Here is a 25,184-nt window from a genome sequence, read left to right as displayed (position 1 = left end):
TCTTAAAGTGGAAACAAGATTACTTGTGGGCTTACACACAACAAAATTAAATATGCGTCAGATAATAACTTAACTTGGATTGGATTGAAACTGGTCCACCAAACGTATACAATGAAATAAATCCAGGGTTGCCATGACAACAGATTTCAAAACAAAAACACATGACTTTTACAGCTCAACTTTTTCATCATTTTATTATATAGATATTTATAATATGTACAGACAAACATCATGTCAAAAATCCGGCAGGAGACAGCACCGAGTGCACAAGCAAAAACCCCCCCCAAAAAAACGTGACAGACAAGTGCCTGGTTTGTGTGAGTGCGTGTACATATTTTTTGTTTAAACGAGCCAATAAAGACGTGTACAAAAGCTGTGAACGTCACCTGCATTGATACACGTGTACAAAGACTGAAAGTTTGCGATTACAAGCCCCGCAGTAAACAATCAATGAAGACGTTAAAATTAGTAGAAGGGCCAGTTGAAATGAGAGAAGCAGTCAGCAAAAACACATCATCCACTATATAGCCTGCATCTGCTGGAGTGAGACCGGCGTCGCAATTGTCCAAATAGATCAGGAATGTTTCAACTCAGCCTTGCCACAAAAGAAAAAAAAAAAGAAAAAAGAAAATAATAATAATAATAATAATAATCACAATTTAAACCTGCTTCTCTCCAAATTTGGAGCCATGGAGGATGCTGAGGAGTTTGGTAAGCTGGAGCAGACAAGTCGGGAGATCATATCCAGCCTGCAAAACCAAGACCAGTCCGTCCCTGACGTGCTCCAAACAATACAGCGGGCCTAAAAGTCAAGCTTCTGTCCAGCACTGCACATCACCGCCAGGGGAAAAAGAACCAGGACTTGCTTTTTAATCACAACTTTGCAGTATTTAAGCCAACATTATCAAGAGTACACTGAAAGAAGAAGAAAAGATTAATAGAAAAAGAGTAAAGAGCGGCTTTAATTGGACAGTGTCCGGACTACAGTGACGTCATCCGGAACCTGGCACAACGGCTCAAGCAAACCCCAAGAAACAAAAATGGAATCAAAGCACTGCAAAAGACGCGGAAGATCAAAGCAGCCTCCGATTGGGAAGCAACGACCACCAACAGTGTTTTTTCTTTCCTTCTAGGGCCATTGTACAAACAGGGCATGTAACCAAGTCACTATCTGGTTTTGGAGAGAAATAAACTCATGAGGCCCTCTGTTGGGTTCAGACATACGCAAGCAGCGCAAACGTTTGAATGCACACTCAAGACAAGACGAGCATGCTGAGATGCTCGCACCCGCGTCACTTAGCAGATTTGGGCCGACTGGACGGACAAGGCTGAGAGAGCGTCGTTGCCATTAAATTGCCTTGAACAAAAAGGTGTGTTAAACGTAGACAACCGTATGAAGCAACCGGCAGAGACAGCGTGCTCTTAAAAGTAATTCAAAGTGGAAAAAAAATTATATATATATATATATATATATATATAGACCACCACAAGTACAACTGCTTGTGAGGATGACGAAAAACAATCAAGTGTTCTACCAAAGCAATTCATGAGCTAGCGACGTCTGTTGTCTCCCGTGCGCTTGGAACCTGGACTGACAGAAACATGGACGCCCAGTCCGGGCCGCCGGTACGAGACGGAGATCACAGATGGGAGGCACACAGAGGAAAGCGCAGGGAGAGAATCGAAGGAAATCGTACACGGCGAAGGCGGACGGGCGGCCGAGCCCAGCCCCTTTAACAGCAGCCACCTCCAGACTGCCTGACGGGAGTGCTCTCGATTTTCAAATTGGGCTTGTCGCCGCCCGCAGTGGCCCCGGGACCCATGCGCTTCTTGATCTCCGCCGCCATTGTCATGAAGGCCTGTTCCACGTTGGTGGCATGCTTGGCGCTCGTTTCCAGGAAGGGGATGGACAAAGAGTCGGCAAACTCCTGCCAAAGAGGAACAAAGTCGGCTTCAGCGTCAACTTGCCTAAAGGGTTTGGACCAAAATTTTGCAATACTTTGTTTTTGTGGGTGGCACTTTTTAAATGTCTAAAATGGACCTGCATGGATGCACATGGATGAATTATTTTGCCTACATGGCTCTTCAAAGCCTATTAGAAAGCTGAGTGGCAGGTTAGTACGTGACATGTCAAAGTCAAATGACTGATATAAGCAAGCGTATTCACAACGGGTTCTCCAAAATCAGCACTTTTCAGGAAACCAGGAGGAAAAAAAAAAACTGCACGTTTGCTAAGCCATGAAAATGTTATGCCTTGGTACCAAACTATTTTTTGCGTATCAAAGCCAGAATTTTGGTATCACTACTAGCGTGGACATGAGCGAGCTAATAAATAAGTTCCTTAGTACTTACCTTGGCTGTTGTATAGTCCACCACTTTTTTAGTGGTCAGGTCACACTTGTTGCCCACCAGAAGCTTGTTGACATTTTCGCTGGCGTAACGGTCGATTTCCTGGAGCCACTGCTTGACGTTACTGTAGGACTCCTGCAACGTCACGTTTGCCACAAGTTTGCACTTCAAAGACGACCGCGGAGTGCGCACAACAAAGTCTGGCCGCTCGCCTACCTGGTCCGTCACGTCGTACACCACGATGATGCCATGCGCGCCGCGGTAGTAGCTGGAGGTGATAGTGCGAAACCTCTCCTGACCCGCCGTGTCCCACTGATAAAATATATGGCCACTTTAGCATGCTAATTAGCCCGTATGGGCGGGAGCGTGCGTGCTCACAATCTGCAGTTTGATAGTCTTGCCGTCCAGTTCGATGGTTCGGATCTTAAAGTCCACGCCAATGGTGCTGATGTAACTCTCAGTGTAGGTGTCATCCTGCGACGTGGGCAAAGATAAGATTAGAGGAAAGCTGAGCCAGGCTTACTTTAGCCCGAGTGATGAGACGCAGGTACGGCAACTCACGGCGAAGCGGAGCAACAGGCAGGATTTGCCAACTCCGGAGTCGCCGATAAGCAGCAGTTTGAACAGATAGTCGCTGCAATGAACAAAACTCGCCAGTCATCTGCATGCGCTCAATAGCGACGTGGGTAACAACATTGACGAGTAAACATTTGAAATTCATGGCTAACAATAAAAATGAAACAGAAAAATCAACAACAATGTTAATGATAATTAGCAATGCTGTTCTTTGTGAAGAAACCGGAGAGGGTCGTCAATGAGCCGTTGTACACGCAAGTGTGGCGTTTACGCACGAACAGAGGGATTCGGTGACAAGTGCGCGTGCGTCTGTCTCATTTCAGGATGGCTGCTCAGGCATCAAACATCTGCCACCTGCAGTATCGTCTAACCGGCTGCTAAAGCCGGCTCACCTTCCTCGAGCTGGCTAATGTACAATTCAAGTATTGTTGAAGTCACCTTTGTTTGTCTATTGGACGAGAAAATAGCCTAAAGCCTACTCGTTTGCTGCCAAATTTCTGATTTATATTTGTTCATCTATCTATTCCAGCGACGTATAGTGACAGGAAGAACAATTTCATAGTTGTCCACTAGATGGCAGAAGGGCCAATGAACCTGTGTGTCCACTTGTGGCCGTTGATACAACACATTACAATAACCGCAAACGGGGCCAAATTTAACACCGACTACATCAGTTCAGACAAGATTCTCATTACGATATTTTTGCCGTTGATGTCAAATATGTGCTTTGGCTCGATGAAGGTGAGGAAACACCGTGTTGGTCGTTCTTGCTGTGGCGTCACAGCCTCGCGAGGCAGTCATCTGATCTGACACTTCCTGATGAAACGCCCAGTCGGCCAGCGCCGACGCTTAACATGCAATCAACATGGCATTAATATGAATATTATCAAGACCTTAATTTTGTGTTCTTATTTTGGTGTTTTTAATATTTCTTAGTTTAAGACCCCTGGCGGTTTTTATTTGTCCCCATTTCCTTTACTGTTATTGTGAGATTTGTTAAATAAAGCTACTTAAAAAAAATGAACATTAACAAGCGACGTTTGACGGGCCAACGGTCAAATAGCTGTGAGCGTATACGCTTACAACACGGAACGAGAGGTCCAAACTTACTATTCAGGATTCATGGTCTCACTCGGGATGTTTGGCAGTTGGCGACACGACACTTCCTTTTTCCTTCCTTCCTTTCCTTCGTTCTTTCTTCCTTCAGACTACGGCAAAATGGCTCGTTGGTCCAGTCGCCGAGGCACTCGAACGAACGATTTCGTGCTCCCGTGGCCGTCACTCGCTCACTATTTAATCATATAACGTTCATTCCTCGACGTTGGATTGCGGCCCTGGTGATATTTGACGAGGTTTAGCTAGATGTGACAATGTTAGACTCGCTTTTCCGTCTTTCTGCGACCGTTTCTCGGCAGGGACTCCAACTGGCTGAGTGCGCATGTGCGGAAGTGACGTAAGTTGACGTGTCGCTACAGACAAAGCGGCCACGAGTTTTACTTAATGTACAATATTTGTATATTTTAATAATGTATGTTACAAAGTGGAGACTTTATAGTCATTAAAATGAAAAAAATAATTGTCAATGTACATTTTGGATAAAATAAGTGTTTAAAAAATGGGCTTGGTCTTGATGTATATTTCACATTTACATTAAGTACAGTACTAATAATTAATTAATTTTCATAAAGAATGTTGAAAAAACATCTCTACGTGAAATCCATTTACTATTTAAAATAATATGCGTATAACAAATTCCACCAGTAAGTCAAGAAAAACTAAAAATACTAAAAGAGCGCTACTTTTATTAGTCACTCATGCTGTCCTTTTAATTTCTCAGGCCAAAGTTTCTCAAAATATTTACACGAAGCATCACCTCAAAAATATACTTCTCTCCATGAAGTACCAGTATAATCATGGCTAATATTAGAATACATTAACCGAGTAGGCCTGCGTTTGATTACAAAAAATTAATACAAATAAAATAAAGGTCAGATACCTGCATTTAATGTAAAATAAAAATATTTTGTACTTAAAAAAAAAAAAAAGTTAGGTACCATGACTCGTTGACAAATCACTGCTTTAATCACAAAATAAAATAAAGCTCAGTGTTCTTCTTTCATGACATATTCCTGGATGTCCTGCCCTGCCCTTGAGTGGTTTCTACATAGGTGTGCTTATAGCTCCCAACACATTTTTTAGAATCCTGTCACAATTGATCCAATCGTAATAGACTTCCTCCACATCCACAATACTCGACTGGTTGAAATGTTCACAGTGCGCGTGTTAATCCATTGAGGCAGCAGCTGCAGCCTCCAAGCTTGATTGAGCTGGCCTCCTTCCTGGCTGGCCTCCAGGACTGGCAGCTGGGACAAATGAGTCTTCAGTTTCTTGCCGAGTTCCTTGAAATCAGGCCTGCGGGTCTGCTCCTAATCCCAGCAACTCAGGAAACATACAACACAAAAGGTGTCTTGCCTATTCCAGCAGTAGCAAAAATATACTAGGTAGGTGAATAGCTCAAATAATTTACTTATACGTAAGCAGATACAACACACCAGTATGACAGATTGCCAAATTTTCAGTAGGATCCTAACAGCAAATGCATCTGAGTGGTTACTGTGGCAACAGACGAACAAACACATACAAACAATAAGTCCAACTCACCTTCTGCTTTTAATCGTAAATAACAGTTGACTCTGAACATCCTCAACAACAAAAAGAAGTTGGCCTGAAAGAACAGTGCAAACATCCGCAATGGCGTGCGCGCACAGTTTCATAGCAAACACTGTTGAGTCAACACACCTGAGTCTTAAGAAGTGCTAAAATGAGACTTTTTAGACCTTTTGATTGCCTGGAACATCTGCTACTTCGAATGCCATATAAATGTTGTAAGAACACAAGCACAAACAGGGATATTTTATATTGTAAATTCATTAATGTTATGGATATGGAAAAAATCTCATTAAAAAGATCAAACCACAAATCTGGACAAAGTGAACTCACAAAACATCTTTAATTTCAACAGTTTTTTTTAATGCAGCAAAAAAACAAAAACATTTAGGGCTTTGCAAACTTGACAAATGTGCAAATGTAACGAGAAAACAACGGTCAGTTCAGTTACCTGTTAGCATTCTTCTGGACAAAGCCAGCATTGCCACCTGCAACCCTTCAGTGGTTCAATCCTACTTTCATGTCACTGACACCAAATCCTATTTCCATGAATCCTGACTTGCAAGCTTTGATCAGCTGCTATTGGGTTATAGAAAGACTAGAACATGTGCATGATGTTTACTTTCCTATAAATATACAGTTCCTACTGTATGTAATTCTTTAGGTGCAACGCAGCACAATACAGATGCAGCAATCAGAGGAAAAGCACATGTTTGGTTAAAAGAGGAAGGCTGTAGCTCTGCAGGCGGCACACGAACACAGAATAAATAGTAAAAGCTCCAATTAACGCACGCGCACACACACACACACACACACACACACACACACATATATATATTAAAGTCCATCTTAAAAAAGAATGAGCCCTTTTTGCTTTTTTAAAGTAACAAACATCCCTCAGTAACAAAGTAACAAGGCACAGTCAAAAATAGTTAGTCTATTATGTAACACACATGCAACAGTAACATCACTTTGGGGATAAATTAAATTTTTTGTGTGTGTAAGAATTTCCAATATCCCTTCTTAGTCTCAGTGCATAGCGCATTTAAAACAATTGTCCAAAGCAGCAGATATGGCTGAATGAAACAAAATATTCATTTGAAAATGACAAATAATACAAAGTGTCATTCTGAATATACATTTTCAGTCCTGATGTGGCTTTCAGTGCCACCTAGAGACCACTACCGTACCCTGCAGGTAGCCCCTCAATTTAAAAAAGTAAGCCTGTAAACTCATGCTGTCATCAAGCAATTCCTGGCATTAAAGTGTGACCAACACTTCCCATATCTTTAAAACTTGTTTTCGAAATCACTATCAGTTAAGTTACTATTCTGAGCAAGACTTGAAACTAAATAAGTAAAAACCTCAATCTTTGGTAATAACGTCATTCCAAACTTGGCGAACGTCACTGCATTAGACACATCTCCTGCTGATTGGCGTACTTCCTCCGGCGCTGCTCCAGGCCTCGTTCAAGGCGCTCGTCCTCCTCCAGAGCGCTGGAGACAGAAGCGTGGCTTGAGTTCACACAGACTAGCCGTTCAAATGACTTCCAGTGACCTCATCCTCTCACCGTCTCTCCTTGACGTCCATATTGCGGACCAGTTCGTCCCTCTGGTCGACCAGTGATACCAGCTCCTTAAGCAGCAACTGCTCCCTCTGTTTGTGGGCCAGCGTCTTTTGCCACTCTGAACGCCGCAACAGCAAAGCATTCAAGGGAGGTTGAGGAGAACGAAAACAGGACGGAATAAATGCTTTTTGTTGCGGACAAACCTTCAAGGGCCATAATGTCTCGCAGCTCTTTGGTCAACAGCTCAAACCTTTTTTCCAAATCGTGCTCCTCCAGCCTATCAATCACAGCATCATCATGTGACCATTTCTCAATGGACTCTTCTGTCTGTGTCACATCTTGAGATATCTTACAATAGCTGCAGGTGATCCTGTCGTCTAATCAACGCGTTCTTCTTGTTGACCAATGTAAACCATTCCTGAATCAACCTTTCCTCCTCCACCTTGTCGCTGCCTGTAGGCGAACGCACACATTGCGTCAAATTTCAGACAAGGAATAAATCCTTCTCAAAATGAACAGAGATCAATCACTTGTTTCCATGAGTTGTCGGAGTGTCCTCTCAACCACTGCAGCTCTGGTGTCTATATGGTTTTGTTCTGCTTCCAGGGCTTCCATTTGACTTAGTACATACTGGCTGGGGTCCTGCACACAAATATTTCTAGTGGGAGTGCTGATGCATGTACATATTAGGGATGTCAAAATTAGTGCGTTCATTTGGAGTTAATTTAAAGTTCCTTTAACGGCACAATTTATTTTCAATGCGCGGTTAATGACTTGGAAAGCCTGTACTAGGGGAATTCCAGTTGCAACGCAGCAGCCACGTCTACGTCAACATTTAGCAGGAATAATTAATAATGCATATATTTGTGGAGACTGGGGTCAAGTTGTATTTGACCATTTTAAAAATGTGCAGACTTCCACAAGTTACTTCATGTTAAAGATTTGATAGTTCTCAATATGAAAAGAAAAGTGCCCTGAGCTGTCACCAACGTCTTACAAATGCAATTATGCCATCTAGTGGCAAAAAAAAGACCTAAACACAAATCAATATCACACTCGTTTTTTACAGTAGGACAGCTTTTTAATTTTAATTCAATTTGATGAATTATGAAATTACTGTATCAATGACTAAAAGATGCAGCCACATTTCTATTAGTTAAAAAAAAAAATCCACTTATGTTAACAAAAGTATGATAACTTAGGAAAAAAATATTTTATTGTATATTTAAACAGATATACAATTTGCGATTAATCGTGAGTTAACTATTCAAGTCATGCGATTAATTATGGTTAAAAATTGTAATCACCTGACACCCCTAATGTTTACGATTTCAGCAAAAACTAACCTGGCCTTCTCGTCTTCCCACCTCAGCGAGAGTCCCTGTTGTCTCTGTAAAAGTAAAAAAACTGTCAAGCTGTGATGTATTCGATATGCATCCATTGTTGTGAGCGTAAATAAATAAAGTAAATAGACTGACCGGTTCTGACACTTCCGCTGTCTTCTAGTTCCGCAACAGCCTGTAAAAATGGAAAGCGTTGTTTAAAAAGTTAATTTCAAAAGACCAAACTGAATCCTAAAGAGGATCCTACCACGGATGTGTCTCCATCCTCCTCAGACGCGCTCCTCCGCTGAGACCTGCGCTTCTTGACCAGATCTGCGTCTCTAACGTGAGAGAAACCACACTTGGGCGGCAAATGCGACCTCGGCGGGGCAACCGGTGCCTGCGCACCGCTAGCCCCGGAAGCCTGCAACTGTTTGCTTCTTGGCGGCGGAGCTACACCCGTGATGCTTTCGTCCTCGTGTTCTGCTCCAACAGACCCGTTGGTCTCCAGACTAATGCCCTCCTCCTGAAGCCTCTGGGTGCAGTAGCGAACAGCGGCCTCGGGGTCCTCTTCGCTCTCCCGGTCCGCCGTGACGGCGTAGCTGGACTCACTGGCGTCTTTCTCAATGTGAAGCACGCTTAGCTCCTGGCCCATAAAATAAGTGCGAATCTGGCTGAGGTACGTCATGACGATGAGGCGATCGGGCACAGCGAGCATGACCATGTCTGAGGGCTCCATCAGCCTGGAAATGCCAAGCTCAGCGAAACCGTCAAAGGCCTGCCAATTCCAGAAACATCACATCAATCGTTGTTAGGTCATTTTTGAAGGGGAAGTCAACCTTAAACATTTCTTTGCAATGATATGTTATATGTGACCTTACTAGTCTAAACATGACATTCTGATTAATATTACATTTGTGGAATATGAGTTATGCAGCAAAATCCAGCCATTTTTATCCATCTCAGGGGGCGGCCATTTTGCTGTAGAGTAAAAATGACATCACAGTTGCTCAGGGCTCAGGCTACGACCAATCACAGCTCACCTGTTTTCTGAAGCTGAGCTGTGATTGTTACACGAGTACTAAGCAACTGTGATGTCATTTTTACTCGACAGCAGGTAACAAAATGGCCGCCTTCTGATATTGATTAAAAACTGATGGATTGTGCTGCTTAACTCATATTCCACTAACACAATATTAAGCAGAATATCAAAATTTATAATAGTGGGGCTGCATAGAAGATATTATTGTCAAGACATTTTGGGGGGGTTGACTTCCCCTTTAAGTTAACATAAACTGTTAATCACCTTTTTATTGTTGTGTTTGATGTCATATGGGTCCAACAATTCATAATTACTAAGAAGAAAAAAAAGGAGAAATATAATTTTGCAGAACAGTACTTTGGATACTTCTATCATGATTATTGATTCATTAGTGTTTGTTGTAGTTTTTTCCTGTTTGTGTCTGCTTACATCTTTTCTGGGTGAAAGTGATGCAAGATGGCACAAAAAGCCAGGCCGTTCCTCCAGGAAGTGCTGAAGTTGGTTATCTTCAGTCCCTTCTGACCTTGAGTGACCTCCTTGCACCACTCCAGCAGAGACTGACTGGACGTCACCAGGTTTTGACTTCCTGAAAGATTCTACCGCATCGAATTCGTATCACAGATAACTCTCCAAGTTGCAGGTTGCTCGTATACATTTTGGGATGAACTTACTTCTGGAGGTGCCAACGCAGCTTCATGTTTTGTTGGAGTCAAGGTCTGGTGGAAACTCACTTGGGTTTTACTTTTGTCTACATGCGAACTGCTCCTATAATCATAAAATGTGATGTATAAGCAAAACGAAAACGTTGCTGGAGTTCCAACCTATAGAACTAATAAAAACACACACAACACACTTTATGCAGCAGACATTTTATTTTCTAGTGTTATTCTTACCTGTCTTCCTCTAAAAAAGCAGCAGCAAAATCCATAGAAACAAAGCTGCAGTCCGAAACTTCGTTCTTTAAAACAGCTGATTTAGCGCTTTCAGTATCTTCGACGTGTAACTGCTTATCCTGATCTAATGCAAAGTACGTATCCATCTCAGGTGGATCCGTTACACCTGTATCCCGTACTGCCGATACATCCTCTGTTGCCTTGCAGGAGGCACCCACAGGCTGTGGTTTTCCTTGAGATAAGATGTCTGTGGGTGGTGTGTTTTTGAAAAGAGTCGCGTCGTGGTGCTTCCTGACTCGAGGCAGCGGAACCGGCAAGCTGCCTTGCTCATTGTGGCGATTTACCTCTTGGCCTGAGGTGTCTGTTACTGTGTCTGACAAGGAAGTAGGTGGCGAGCAAGAAACTGCAGCATCATCCGGGAATGAACTGCTCAGACGTTTCTTAACTCTTGGTTTTGGCACAGGCACGGTTGTAGCGTCATCAACTTGAAGCCTGCTTTTCCTTAAGCGTACGGTCAACACTTGTTCTTTCAATCTCCCGTCGTCATCATCCAGAGGATGACCTCCTACGCGAGACTCTTCTTCGCTGGCGCATTTCCTCACCCGAGGCTTTGGGATGGGTTGCTTTCTAAGAGGAACTTTCATGCCACTTTTTTGCAGACCGATCTTTTTGATGATTGACAAGGACGCGTGTTGCTCAACAACATCCCCATGTGGCTCTGCTTTTAATGCCACAATTTCATGTTCCTTTGTTTCCAAGATGAAGGGTCCTTGACCAGAAGCCTGGACCTGTGTTGTGGTTTGGACTATTTTGCCTCCCGGTCTTGTTTCCACATCAGGAGGGACATGATCCATTTTTTCTTGACTGGCAATTGTGTGGGGAAAGTGAACACTTCCATCTTTATCTACAGGAATACTACTCTCTGAAAGGTCCTTGACTGGTTCTGTTAAAATAATCTCACAAGACTGGATTGGAACGACCTTGGGAAGGATAGACAATCCGTCCAAATTTTGGTTGTGGTCTGGCTGTTGTAAAATGGTGGCTTGTTCCGATCCACATGTATCTTGCTCAGAGACTGTTATCTGTTCCTGTGCTTCAACCATGCAAAGATACAGATCATCTAAGGTTTTGTCCAATAGTGTTTCTGGATTTCGTTTGGCATCTGTCAACGGTTCAGTTATTGTAGAATGAGTTGGATCAGGACTTGCTAAATGTGGGCTTAAGGACAAGAAAAGAAAACTTTCAGAATGTTTGAGTCTACTTTGTACTCCATGCAGCACAACAACCCCAAATGACCAAAACAGTCATTGAAAAGAACTTTCACGCAGAACAAGATCAAACACGAGCGGTAGGCGGTTGATCATTCAGAAACACTCACCCAGGTTCCAACTTGGAAGAGGTTTCAACCTCATGTCGTTTGGCATTCTGATGCCTTACTGACAAACTGTCAATGCACACTGACATGTTTGTGCAGTCCTGATCACTTGTATGACTCTGATCAAGCAAAGCTTCCTGTTCCTCATGTCCAACTTCCACTGACAACCCAGTAATGTCGGCTGCGGTCAGTGGCGGCCATTTCTTCATACTCACACAAACCATAAACCCATCATCACTATCTGAAGGCGGTGATGGAAGTACCACATGATCGTCTCCCAGGTGATTGTTCTCAAACTGCTCAGATAAAATCACCTTGTCTACAGAATCAGGTAAATCTTCACATGAAAAGATTAAAGTCCGGTCTGCTGTTGGCAAAGCCGAGTCAACCTTCAGTTGAAGATCGTTCACCGATGAACCAGACGGCCCCAAAATGGATGCCACCGTTTCATAACTGTGAAAAATGTGACATTTCAGTCAACAAGAGCAAATCAATGCTAATGACATACGTGCAGCAAAGAATCTGTCAGCTGTGAAAACAAGCATCGCTATTCAGGAATAGGAGCCGTCCAATCAAATGTCTGCGCTTGCATGCTCTTCATTCCAAGCCACTTACCCTTTATGGAGAACACCAACAATAGTTTGTACTATTCCAGGAGTGTCTTCGGCCTCTGCTGATGGCAAAGATTCCATCTGTTTTTCAATTAACATTCCGTCTACGTCCAGAATTTCCCAGCCTAAGACAACCTCGGGCTCTGATGCCCCATCTTTCTTCTGCGTTTGGGCCTCCACTGCCGCTACTCCTTTTGTTACGCTAAAGATCCAAATTCAATGATGTTACCCACATAAATCATCCATACACTGTGGTTACATGTATGATGCAGGCATTCCATGTTAGGCTCACAGCATAACACATGCAAGTGGGTTCCTTCACTTACTCATCAAATGGAGGCTCTGTGCTGTGACTTTCTTGGCATTTATCCTCTGTTATAGAAGCAAACTGTCAAATTCAAGGAAGTATCACAAGGAAGTGAGCCAAATGCTAACAGCAGAAATATCTCACCAGATGCAAGCGCTGCGCGGGTGCCATTGCCATGCGTGGCTTCTTCGGCAGACAACTGATTTGTTTCTTTCCAGGTTGTATTCGGTAGCGAGATGCTTGACATTCCAGGAATTTTAGTCTTATGTGGACATGATGGAGCTATAAATACCATGTGCTTAATTTCTTCATGTTCATGCGTATACATTTCAAGGGGTTCAGCGATGAAATCAGTCATGTACTTCCGCAGATCTGCAAACAAGAACTTCTCGCAGGAGTAATGGTTTTGGGTTGTCGAAGGTTCAAAGCTAAGCATCCTCGCTGATGGGAAACCAGGAGTACGGGCAATGCATGGAGCAGTTGAGTATAAGCTGACAATATCTGATGGTTTGTTTACAACTTCAGCGGATGGAAACCCGCAATGTCTCGCCTTTTTGGGACATGACCACAACATTTTTGCCATACTGCTCCCATTCTGTTTCTTCCCAGCAGGTGCTATAATCATCCCTGCCATTTTTTTCTGAGGTGTTCCCAGGGTGAGATTTCTTTCATGCAGCCATCCAACGATTGGGGTTGTACAAACGGACGCAAATCCTTTTAGAGATGACGACCTTGGGCAGCAAGGTGCCAAATTGATCTGGGATTTGCTTTGAGGTGATGAGGGAAGTCCGTGGATTTTGGATGCTTCTGGACAAGAAGGTACAATGGCGAACATGTTGTTTGCTTTGTCTAGGTTGTCTGGCACACTTCTAATCTTTAACTTTGTGTTCTTTTGTGGTTTTTGAATCAATGAACCCTTCTCAACAATCCATCCTTCATTGTTATCTTCAACTGATTGCAATCCAAGAACAGTAGAAACTGAAGGGCACAAAGGAAGGAGGTTTATTACATTTGTGCTATAATGTAGCACTTTGGGATGGGGATTGGATGGGATGCCATTTACATGTGAGGCTATAGGACAGGATGGGGCAAGAGAATGCATGTGTCGCCGTTTATTTTTATGCTCATTAGTCATGTCCAATATGAAGCCCTTTTTGACCTTCTGCTTTGACAACAACTCATTTTCCATCACCCAACCAAGGCTCTCACTTCCATCAACTGATGCAAAACCGGGTATGTTTGAAACCCGGGGGCAAACTGTATAAAGGCTTATCATATTTGGTGCACAATATGTAGTTGTAGGGTGTGGATGAGTGGGGAATCCTGGTGTCAGTGTCTCTTTTGGACAGGATGGTACAAGGGAAGCCATTGTCTTCATTGTCCTCTCGTCTTTGCCAAATCTTCCAATCAACGCTGTCTTCTTTTCAGCCATGCTGGGCTCAAAGGGTCGATTTCTGTTGACTGTCCATTCAGACCTAAATGTATTCTCTCTCGTCCATAAGGAGTGGTTAATCCCAATAACATCCCAGCCTTTGCTGTCGGCTTTGAGTAAAGATGGAAGACCAGCAATACTGGAGGTGGCCGGAAGGGATGGGAGGATGTGGATCATACTTGACAAGTTAAAGACGACTGTTTGTGCCAAAGCAGATGGAATTCCAGGAATACACAAATGTTTTGGACAAGCTGGGCTTAATAACGCCATGGTTTTCATTTCATCATTGATAAGTATATCTTTAATGATGACAGTCTTCCCTGCTTCCTTAATAAAAAGTGCCTCTGGTGGAGATAACCAAAATCTATGAATGACTTCACTCAATGATGGTGTACCAAGAATGCAGGACACACTTGGACAACAAGGATGCATATCCACCATACTCCAATTGCAGCATCGACTGGATTGTTTCATATCAGAGTCAAGTATCGGCGTCGTGTTTATCATGGCAGTCTTCGGCTTCACTTCATCATCAGGGAAGGAACTTGTGAACAAGACTGATGAAAGCGGACTGAGAATTTCTTCGGTCGTCGCCACATCGCCAGTCAACTCTGCAGACGCCTTTGGTAGATCCTCATGTAGACTGATCCTTTCTGTAGGATACTGCTTAAGCATCTGCTTGCCGGAAACACTTTTCATTTGGCGAGACGGCTGCAGCGAAACCATGTTTTCATTTCTATGGATCAGGAAAATATCAATTGAACTCCAGAATGAATTCAAGTTTACAGTTTGTGCTTGTATGTTAGGGAGCAAAACACACAAGCTCAGTTAAGCGCACTTCACTTCTTGAAGAGCAAATTGTCGTTCACGCCAATCAAACTTAAGTTAAAGCACACAAATCAGTCAAGTCTTTTTTGTGCGAACGTGGCATGCCGTTTCTCGGTTACACTGCAAACCCATACAACCCACCTCTTGTCTGACAACGGCGTGTCACTGATTAAAAGTGGTATTTGGCCATCTGTGTTTCTGAAATATCGTTCGAAAGTGATATTTAAACAAACAACAAATCTGACATTTGATAATAACCAACAATATTAAGTAACTCACCCTCGTTTTAAAGCAGCTACTTCTTCCTCAGTTGCCACCATCAAACCATGTTTGTCATCAATTATCCCCAAAGGTGATTCCAAGTCGCAATATCCTTTTTTTACGTCCAAATCGTATGAAATTGGGAATGGCGTTGTCAACAGTGGCGTTTTAAGCTGCTGCTCTGATTGTACTAAACGGTGTGAACTGGTTGATGGCATCCCCGGCAGGGAAGCCGTCTTTGAACAAGATGGCACAATATTCACCATATTTTGAAGTTTTTTGCCCGAGTCTATTATTCCGTCAAATGTAAGTTGAAGTGAAAGTGGTGCCTTCAGCGCATCTTGATGAGGCAATTGTGGTGATGTCATCAACCCTGCCCATAGTCTTCTGTTGTCATCACCAAAGCCTGACAGCACTTTAGAGGGGACACCCACAATGCTTGTTTGTCTTGGGCAACACGGCAGCAACTGTACCATGCTCTGATTATTTTCTTTTTCTGTATCAACAGTTTGAAGTTGCAGAACTGAAGGAAATCCACAAATCAGCTCTTGTCGAGAACAGTACGGCAGCATACTGACCATTATTTTTCTGTCCTTGGATAACATTTGATCAAGTCGAGAATCCAAGTAGACCACTGCTGACCTTCTAGTGAGCGGGTTCTTCCAAAGTGTCCCCCATTCCACACACCAACCATGATTTTCTCCTGAAGTATCCTTTGCAGGTAAACCTGCAATCTGACCACGCTTCGGGAAAGTGATAATAGATTTGAACATGTTGGGGGATTCTTTTGTCAAATTGTGACTGTTACCACCCTTGGAAGGAATTCCATAAACATTAGAACTTTTGGGACACGGTGGCAACATAGAGACCATCACTCGAACGGTTGTCTTTTCCTTCAAAGAAATCTTGCACTTGTGTATTACTGTTATTCTTCCTGGGTCGTCCCATGTTTTCTCCCAAAGTGGCCTTCTGTCAACATTCCATTCTGTTTTAACAGATCCACTGGGGAATCTGGAGGAGATTCCACTAACTCTGGAATGTCGTGGACACGTGGGAAGGACATGTGGATTAATCATATTTACAAAATCTTCTGACTTGTGACGTTTTACTGATGGGAAGCCAGATGAACGGGCTTGCAGTGGACACGATGACGCAATGCATACCATGTTACACACCCAATCACAGTCAATAGCAAAGATATCGTTCAGATGTGTTGTAAGTGCATACTCCCGTGATGGCAGCAGCAGAAAGTTGTCCGTTACCCACTGAGGTTTGCTACACTTTCTAGCTGGCATTCCAGGAACTGTAGATTTTTTTGCACAACTCGGCAAAAACGTCACAACAGTTGGTTCTTCAGCTAATTGACTTTGCTTCAGTGCAGATGCAAAGCCGATCATTTTTTTTCTTGGGGAAGTATATGCAAAGTTAGCCGTGTTAGCATTTTGACTTGGCGCAGAAGGCAAACCATACGTGTAAGCTCTCTGTGGACAAGACGATCGCATATTTACCATGGCTTTGTGCCGTCTTTCACTCTCATGCGAACCGTCCTGAACCAGAACACATTGAGGTGTCATTTGTTTGCATGAAAATGACGTCTTTAAATGCAGCCAGTCGTCGTCTTGTGTTGTTGCGCTAACCATTCGTTTAAATGGCATACCTGCAATCGCTGTGCATTCTGGGCATGTCGGGAGAATACTGGCCATACACAAACGGCTTGAATCTTCTTTAAATGGCGCACAAGGAAACCCAAGAACACTTGCACTCCGAGGACATGTCAACCAGATCTGTTTGGTCATATTTGTGTCAATAACAGCTTGTTGCTGGACACGACGCAAGTCTGAATACACGGGGGAAGGCAATTTCTCAGTGTGTAATGACTGGAACGATACACTCGTATGGTCAGGAAAAACGGCCAACTGATGATAAGCTGGAATGCCGGCAACATTTGAACGTTGAGGACAAGCTGACTGTAACTGTATCATACTCGGCTCTTTCACTGCCATCCCAGGTTGGAAATCCTGTACAGTTTGGTTAGAACTGACTTGTGGACAGAGAGGAGCAAGTTCTGCCGTAGATATATAAATATGTGCTTCATGTGGACTTTGTGGAAGGTTCTCTGAGTCTTGATTTTGTTCACATACTTTGACTTCCACTTGTTGTAACACGTTGGTTGCTGGCTGTTGTCCTGAGCCGAACCCAAAGTGAGAGTCAAATCCTGATGAAGTGCACTGCGTTTTCTTCTCGCTGATGGGAATTAAAACAGCAGGGCTGATTTTTCGTTTCCCCTTTGAGCTTTTTGCTTTGGAAATTTCTCCTGGAAAGTCATCCGGTAAGTTTTTCATCACCTGAGACTTGTTGTCTGTGAAACTAGTTGTCACTGACGCAGTATTGTACTCATTTCTGAAGGAGTGGGGATGGCAAAAGAGACGGGTGTCACAAAAAAATATTACACTTTAAATTCTGTAGAGTAAATTTGATTCTATTTCGAGTAAGTTTGAGTCTATTTAGAGTGGGACCAAATCAACTTTAGAGTAATATTTACACTTGGAAGACAGTAAAAGAGAATAAAAAAAAGTCACTCAAGGGCTGAGGAACGAACTCACGACATTCAGCTTGGGAGACTGCCACACTACCACCTGAGCTATGCCCCACCTACTGTTTACTCATATCCAAGAGGAACTCTCTTGGAGTTACGAAAATTCCAGCTGACGAGCGATATAATAACACACAACAGGAGCTGCGTGGCTCAGGGAGTAGATCGGCTGTCTTCCAAGCTGAAAGTCGTGAGTTCGTTCCTCAACCCATGAGGACTTTTATTTATTTGTTTTTCAATTCTTTATTTTACTCTCTTCCAGTAAATATTACTCCAAAACGGAGTCTATTTGGTCCCACTCGAAATTGAGTCAAATCTACACTACAGAATTGATTGTGTACTTCACAAGGTCACTGGTTCACTTTGAATCTCACTTACCTCAAAGCTTTTTCTCTCTGCCCCCCTCCTACTTCCCCTTTGCAAGTTGTGTCTGTAGTCATTTGAGGAAAATGCAACATATGGGCCTGAAAATTTGAGGAGGTATGTTGGGGAGCGGGCGAAAACGCGTCCACAGGCTTAACAGGCTGAGCTTTGGCAAATTGATTCCCTGATTGAATAGACATTTTTGGAAAGTGGCTTTGCGGTTTGACTAGAGACCACTCTGTATGATCCATCTGTGCTTTGGGCATCTCAAAATACTTTTGATCTTGAGCTGAGGGCGCTCTGGGGTTAAAGGGCAGAAGAGAGGCCATACTGTCAGGTCTGAGGGACAAACAAATACAAATCCACGAATGAGGGTGGGATGCCGATGGACAACCTGCAGCTGATGTTTATTATTAGGGATGTTTTTTTTCAGACAGATACCGGTGTAAGGACGCAACGATACCAAGTACTGATACTACTTTTGATACATAAAATTAACCCCCCCAACCCCAAGAAAAACCAACAAAAAACAAAGACAGATCATTAAAAAAAAAAGACCTATATATTCCAATATAACTAAAAAATAAGGCCAGGTATCAGCCTGGTATCCGTACTCGCCCATCCTTAAGAATGCGCAATAACGGATATGAAGCAGTCTTTTACTCACCCTGCTGATGCTTTGACAACTTTGACTCCAAATGATGCGTCTCTAGTGCCAGATGCCAAGCCCTGGAAGGCAGCTACTTTGGGATCAGGATCTGAATGAAATCAATGTATTCATTTTATAACGGCCTGACTAAAAGCAGCCTATTTTGTGCACATTCTTACTTGTGGGTGTCGTACACTGCTGGTCCTCTTCACTCAGTGTGCTCAACTGCCTATGGAATTCTAAAGGGAAGGCAAAAAGATCGAGGTAAGACATTCAAACTGTAAATTAAGATGTTTCTACAGCAACAGCATTGACATTTTTTCCACTGTGAAAAGTCAAAGACTGTTCAAACAGATACCTGCACTTTGGCCACTTAGGGGCTCAGTGTGGGATAAATGCGCCTGAGAAGGAGGAAGAGAAGCGAAAGGACTTATGGAGGGATACGAGTGGCTGTCGGTGACAGTAGCAGGTGCAAATCCAGAACCGCCCTTGTGTTTTTGTTGAGAAGGAAGGCCCACAGGCAGGCAGGATGAAGCTGGCGGGGAGGATTGTGTGATGGAAAGACAGGAAGGAAGAGGGCAAATAGAGAGAAGGAATTTCATGATTTTGAATTCAAAGCACAGTTGGGTCAAAAGTGCCCCAATTATGGATCAAAAATAGACAGATCCACTTTGTGGGTAAACCCAACTTTCTGGGTTGTTTTATACAAAATGACCTTTTTTTCTTCAAAACAACCCAAAAAGTTAGGCTAAATTGACCCAAGTAGAGGATCTGACCCAACATTATGGGTTGTTTTATACAAAATTGCCCCATTTTTGACAATGTTGCGTCAAATTAACCCAAGTGGAGGATCTGACCCAACTTCCTGGGTTGTGTTATACAAAATGACCTTTTTTTTTTCCCTTTAAAACAACCCAAAATGTTGGGTCAAATTGAACCAGTAGGGGAGCTGACCCAACTTTATGGGTTGTTTTATACAAAATGGCCCCATTTGTGGCCCAAAGTTGGGTCAAATTAACCCAAGTGGAGGATCTGACTTAACTTTATGAGTTGTTTTATACAAAATGACCCATTTTTTAAAATCTAAATTAGGGTCAAATTAACCCAAGTAAGGGATCTGACCCAACTGTATGCGTTGTTTTAGACAAAATTACCCGCCCCCTTTTTTTGGTGCAAAAAAACTCACACAAAAAAATTGAAAGTTGGGTGAGATCCTCTACTTGGGTGAATTTGACCGAACTTTCTGTGTTGTTTTATAGAAAATGACCCAAACTGACCCAAGTAGACAATCTGACCCAACTTTCTGGGTTGTTTTATACAACATGACTAAGGTTTGACCCATTGTTAGGTCAAATTGACCCAAGTAGAGGACTGTCCATTGTTACCCATAATTGGGTTATTTTTGACCCAACTGTTTTTAGAGTGTGCATCATTTATTTGAGCATGCTTATCTGATGTTGCTGGCAACAAAATGTTTATATTGATATCTCTAGAGCAGCATTACATGGTATGTCTACTCTCTGCCTTTTGTACGCCACAGAAGGCTGCCCGGGATCATCCGCAGACGGATGTAGGAACTTTGGAGAGAGGGCGGGCGCGAGAGGGGCTTGACATTTAGGAGGTCTCCATTCACTCTGCCAGGAAGCTGGGCAAAGACAAAGAAGGGACAAAAGGGCAAGGAAGGAGTGGGAGATGTGGGAAAATGGATCTTAAAACACCCTTGAGAGCTTAGGCTCTCCCTGTACCTGTCTCAGAGGGGAGACTGGTGGGTCGGGTCAGCTTCGAGCCGGCCTCCACCGCTTGAGGCTTTTTGGGGGCAGTAGCGTACGGAGGAAAAGCTGAAGAGGAGGAGGTCGAAGAAGCGAATAAAAGGAAGGAAATGAGACAGACATGAGGAGAGAACATACGCATGTGGTTTGTACCTGTGTGTGAGCTACCCGTTAAGGCGGAAGGGACAAAAGAGGAATCAGGGGTTGAATGGCAAAGGGTTTTAGAAGAACTGAAGGTGGGGAGAAGCTGGGCATCTCCTTCAGTGGGAGTGTTGCTTTGGAAGCTGAGAGGCCCTCTGGCAGCTGAGCAGAGAACAGAAGCAAAGCGGTAAACCACGCACCAAATCCCCATTTAGGTCTATATGGTGCTTTATGGTCAACTTTTCACACACACACACAAAAAACTGCTACCATCTGCGAGAACGTCTCTAGAGTGATACCTGATCCAGAACCAGGCTGGAAAATTTTGGGAAGTGTCGGAGGGTGAGCTTGTGTGAAGGCTGGCAGTGAGTAGGCATACAGAGAGGGCTGAGTATGATGGGCGGGGGTCGGGACGGGCGGGTGATGATGTTTGGACAGAACAGGCAGAGATGCAACGGAGATGGAAGCGTTAACGCCCGATGACCTTTTGCGATCCACTTCTGTGGTTGCTGAGTGAAAAAAAGAATAAGAATGGAGCACGAGTGAAGTGAAACGTGCACATGAGCATGAGTGAGGAGTGTCAAGGCAGAATACGGAAATTGATTTTTGTTAAGATCTACAATTTAGGATAGATTCGGTTGCAGGCCTCCAAGCCAGGTCACAAATTCTTGCTGTGGAAGGCTCAAGGGCTACGAAACATGAGACAAGAAAGGTTGAGATAGAAACATGAAGTGAAGATGAATGAAAAGAGGAAATAAAAGTCGGTCACTCTATTTGAGTTCACATTCACTGGCTTCCTTGTTGTAAAAAGATGTCATGTTTTACCAGTGGCTGGCGTAGCTTGTCCAGATCCAAAGGTCGCCCTCCTTTCATCCCCGACTTCATCGTCACTGTCGTTAAAATCGTCCAGATTGCCGATGTCGCTCTGCTTGAAACTCATAAGACTGGCCAAACTCTGCATGTCCTCATCGCTGTAACAAGTACAAAAAAACAACAACAAAAAACAATGCAGCTTTCAGTAAAATATGAATACTGTTTCTAACGAGCCGCTACTTACGTGGCTTTTCCCTCCTTCAGGAAAACGCAGGACAAGTTGAGTTTGAGCGTGGCCTCTTTCACTTTCACCGAAAGAGGTTTCAACTTTAGCGTCAGGTCGTACTGTGCCGGCGTGGCGCTGGCATACTTCTTCATATTGATGTCGGCAGAGGCCAAAACCTTCCTTCGTCCCTTTGTCTCCTGACAAGTCCAAAGAAATGAAGGTCAAATCAAAGCGATGTGGATAAACTCTCAATAAAGACTTACATTTTCAATGACAAAAGTCCAATCTTTGTCCTCAAACTCCTCTGCAGCCGGCTCCTGTTGACATAACAGGTGGAAGTAACATTTTGTCGGGTGTACAGCAGCTTAACTTCCCACCTTAAAGAGTGTAACGGTGATGTCCAAAGTCTCAGGGACCTGCCAGAGTACCAGACCTCTGTAGGGGTTCTGAATCCCCGGCTGCCAACTGTGGAGCTATAAATTGACACCAAATGACACAATCAACCATTTTTCTTTCTTCTTCACGTCATATGTCCAAATACTTTTTGTCCTCGTGTTACGACAAATCAAATAAGTTACTTTCTTACCTTTGTGCTCTGACGTCTGCTTCTTCTGATCCACACCACCCTCAATTTGTCTGGTTGCCTGGAAGATTGCCAGACATTATACACAATGTACATAAACGTGAACCCCAACTTTTGAGGTCATGCTTCCGTTAACCACAGGATGGCGCAAGAGGAAGATAGTCATTATCAACTTTAAAGCTATTATATACATTTGTTTTTAAGCATTTCATTCACATTATGTGTTCTTCTGTGACCGACTGTGACCGAGAGGTGACCTAGCAACTTTTCTCAGCGGTCCAGGGGCAAAACTTGTGACTGTGACAGGGAAGCCGGCAGAGCAGCAAAGTTTGTGTGCTTGCACGCTTGTGTCACTGCATAACTTGACCCGAAATAGACTCCTACCCTTGCAGGGATTTAACACTAAAAGCCATCCAACACCTGCTGCACAGTGTTTGTTAGTGGTGGGTGCATGACAGGGCAACATTTGCCAGACATCGGATTACAAGAAAATACAGATCCAGTAGCACTGATGCTAATACCGATACATTATTATGAATAATACAAAGGATGTTCATAACACTTTTTACATACCGATACCAGTACAAGTGCTCAGCTCTTCAGGAGTCACATACACAGATACCATGCGCCAATACCACTAATACTACTGTATAGTAAATGTGTGTAAATGTTCGGAACCATGCGCCAATACCACTAATACTACTGTATAGTAAATGTGAGTAAATTTTCGAAAACAATAGAAGAGCAACAAAACATTCTTCCCCAACATTGTGATGTCTTGATTTTTATTTTTCTAGAACAAAATAAACTAAAAACAAACGGAAAAAAATCCCCTGTAGAATATTTCGAAACTACAATACACACATGAAATTAAATTCTTTCAGCACACTTATTTCATAAGTGTAAACAAATACCACTCACAAATATTGATTAATATCAATACCAATGTCGACAAGACGTGACCAAGGTAATTTTTTAATAATTATTTATATTTATATAATTGTTTTATTTTTAAATAATTAGCACAATAAGAGTAAATGCAAATGAGTAACACAATTTTTCTTATTTTATTTAAAAATATATATATATATATTGTAAAATAATTTTATTTGTAGCTATTATTTTTATATATTTTTTCTATTTTTAATAATTAGAACAAAATTAAATCATGTTGAGTGTTGGTATCGCATCGATGTCTAATCCGTCAGTATCGCACTGAGCCTTGTTCAGCATCAACAAGACCCGGAAGTGAAGGGGCGTGTAGCCGCCACACAAAACAAGTGAAAACAAATATCACCAGCCGTGAAATGGGTACAATTTTAAATAAGATGGACTTTACGTCACAGTCTGCAGTAAATAAAGGCGTTCTTTCACGCCACTGAAAGTATGCGGCATTGCCAACACTAAAACACGTTAACATCAAGCAGACGTGAAGCCCTTTAAGATGTTTCAAGTCCACGTTTGAATCCACTCGATTACTCACCATTTACTTGAGCCTTCTAGCAGAAGTTGTTGAAAAGAAGCAGCGAAGTGAAACTTGGACGCCTTCTTTCCCACACGCTGGAGTCGCTTCCAAACCGAAGTCATCGTAGATTACTTGTCTCAAGTAGGCGACATGAATGACGGCGAGCTTCGTCTCCGCGACCCTTTGCGCCCACCAGGGTGGTGACAGAGCACCTGTCTCGACGACAACCTGCCTGGATCTGGACCGAGGTTTGGAGGAGGACCACTCGCACTCGGCTCAGTGTCCGACGAAGACTCTTCTCAGCTGCCGAACGTCAATCCCGCTAACTAGGACAAACAGGAAGCCGCCGAGCAGCCGCGATTCTCACAAAATAAAAGTCTCGTACAAAATAAAAGCACATTATTGCTTTGTCGTTAGGTGCTGCAAGAACCAACCAAAAGCTATATATTACTGAGTCATATTTTTTAATGCCGAATAAATATTTCGTGAGATGTTATTGGGAAGCGCGTAAGAGTATGTGGCCTGTGACCTGTCCATTTGTCATGTCACCAGTCCATAATTGTCTTCACTTGCACACCGACATTGGCTGGCAGCCAGTGCATTGTTTGTCTATATGCCTCGACATTGTCTGGCGACCAGTTCAGGGTGTATCCCGCCTCTCCCTCAAAATAATGTGGGGTAGGAACCACTCACTACTGAGGATAAGCACCATAACACTCCATTTTGAAGGCCTGTCCACATGATGCTCGATAGCATTATGCGCTTTCTAATGCTCATTAGCATACCATGTGCTCAACCTCATTAACAGCAATTCTGTAGGCTGTTTTTGTCTGGTCAGTCTGTGAGATGTTGAGGGAAACAAACTATGGAGATCCCCTCACCACCACCCCTATCATGAGTTTCAGTTTAGCTATGGGTCTATTTATAAATCTGTTACTGACAACTAGAGTAGCGTTTACAACATTGACATTAACGCCACAACAGAGATATTTGATCTTGACAGATTAGTACAGATACAAGCAACTGGAAAATATCAATTATGTGACATTCTCACGAAAGTGTACAACATAGGTTACTTTGGTTGTGGGTGTCTTATTTTCTACTGTTACAATTGATGTGTTCTTGTCAAAAGGCACTGAAGTCTGACGGCTGTTTTTTTTTTTTTTAAGAGAGTTGCACAAAGACAGTTTTGGTTTCTAGGTTGTGGCGTGTTTTTTTTTTTTTTTTTAAGAGAGTTGCACAAAGACAGTTTTGGTTTCTAGGTTGTGGCGTGTTTTTAAATTTTTTTTAAGAGAGTTGCACAAAGACAGTTTTGGTTTCTAGGTTGTGGCTACACGCTGTTATCATCAGAC

At 42.9% G+C, this 25,184-nt stretch overlaps 2 protein-coding genes across 9 annotated transcripts; both read right to left on the bottom strand.

The window, feature by feature from the left end:
* Nucleotides 1-175: 175 nt before the first annotated feature.
* Nucleotides 176-4,360, bottom strand: rab1ba (zRAB1B, member RAS oncogene family a). The gene is made up of 6 exons (XM_086058944.1): nt 4,036-4,360; nt 2,911-2,983; nt 2,728-2,823; nt 2,566-2,661; nt 2,353-2,484; nt 176-1,928 (listed from the first exon to the last, which is right to left on the bottom strand). Exons 1-6 carry the CDS (start codon nt 4,047-4,049, stop codon nt 1,734-1,736), a joined length of 606 nt encoding a protein of 201 aa, XP_085915070.1. The 5' UTR covers nt 4,050-4,360; the 3' UTR covers nt 176-1,733.
* A 1,579-nt stretch (nt 4,361-5,939) lies between these two features.
* On the bottom strand, nt 5,940-24,149 carry ehbp1l1a (EH domain binding protein 1-like 1a). Of its 8 annotated transcripts, none has more exons than XM_086058935.1 (32): nt 23,851-24,149; nt 22,371-22,428; nt 22,162-22,257; nt 22,048-22,101; nt 21,803-21,981; nt 21,571-21,716; nt 21,045-21,254; nt 20,758-20,907; nt 20,581-20,673; nt 20,340-20,480; nt 19,194-19,370; nt 19,015-19,074; nt 18,854-18,944; nt 18,202-18,525; nt 15,249-17,630; nt 15,111-15,167; nt 12,854-14,877; nt 12,729-12,774; nt 12,407-12,604; nt 11,795-12,244; nt 10,417-11,634; nt 10,195-10,288; nt 9,953-10,119; nt 9,788-9,836; nt 8,750-9,259; nt 8,638-8,677; nt 8,506-8,549; nt 7,690-7,801; nt 7,513-7,612; nt 7,363-7,436; nt 7,163-7,277; nt 5,940-7,088 (listed from the first exon to the last, which is right to left on the bottom strand). In XM_086058935.1, the coding sequence occupies exons 1-32, from the start codon at nt 23,952-23,954 to the stop codon at nt 6,998-7,000; spliced, it is 9,654 nt and encodes a 3,217-aa protein (XP_085915061.1). In that variant the 5' UTR covers nt 23,955-24,149; the 3' UTR covers nt 5,940-6,997. The 8 variants fall into 8 exon arrangements, with proteins under 8 accessions (XP_085915061.1, XP_085915062.1, XP_085915059.1 ...); XM_086058936.1 differs by having other exon boundaries at nt 20,773-20,907; XM_086058933.1 differs by having other exon boundaries at nt 20,581-20,907.
* Nucleotides 24,150-25,184: the final 1,035 nt, after the last annotated feature.

Source organism: Leptonotus elevatus, chromosome 17 (genome assembly GCF_054856555.1).
Source record: "Leptonotus elevatus isolate MCC_2025b chromosome 17, RoL_Lele_1.0, whole genome shotgun sequence".
Lineage (NCBI taxonomy): Eukaryota > Metazoa > Chordata > Actinopteri > Syngnathiformes > Syngnathidae > Leptonotus > Leptonotus elevatus.
This window is presented reverse-complemented; position numbering and strand designations above follow the sequence as displayed.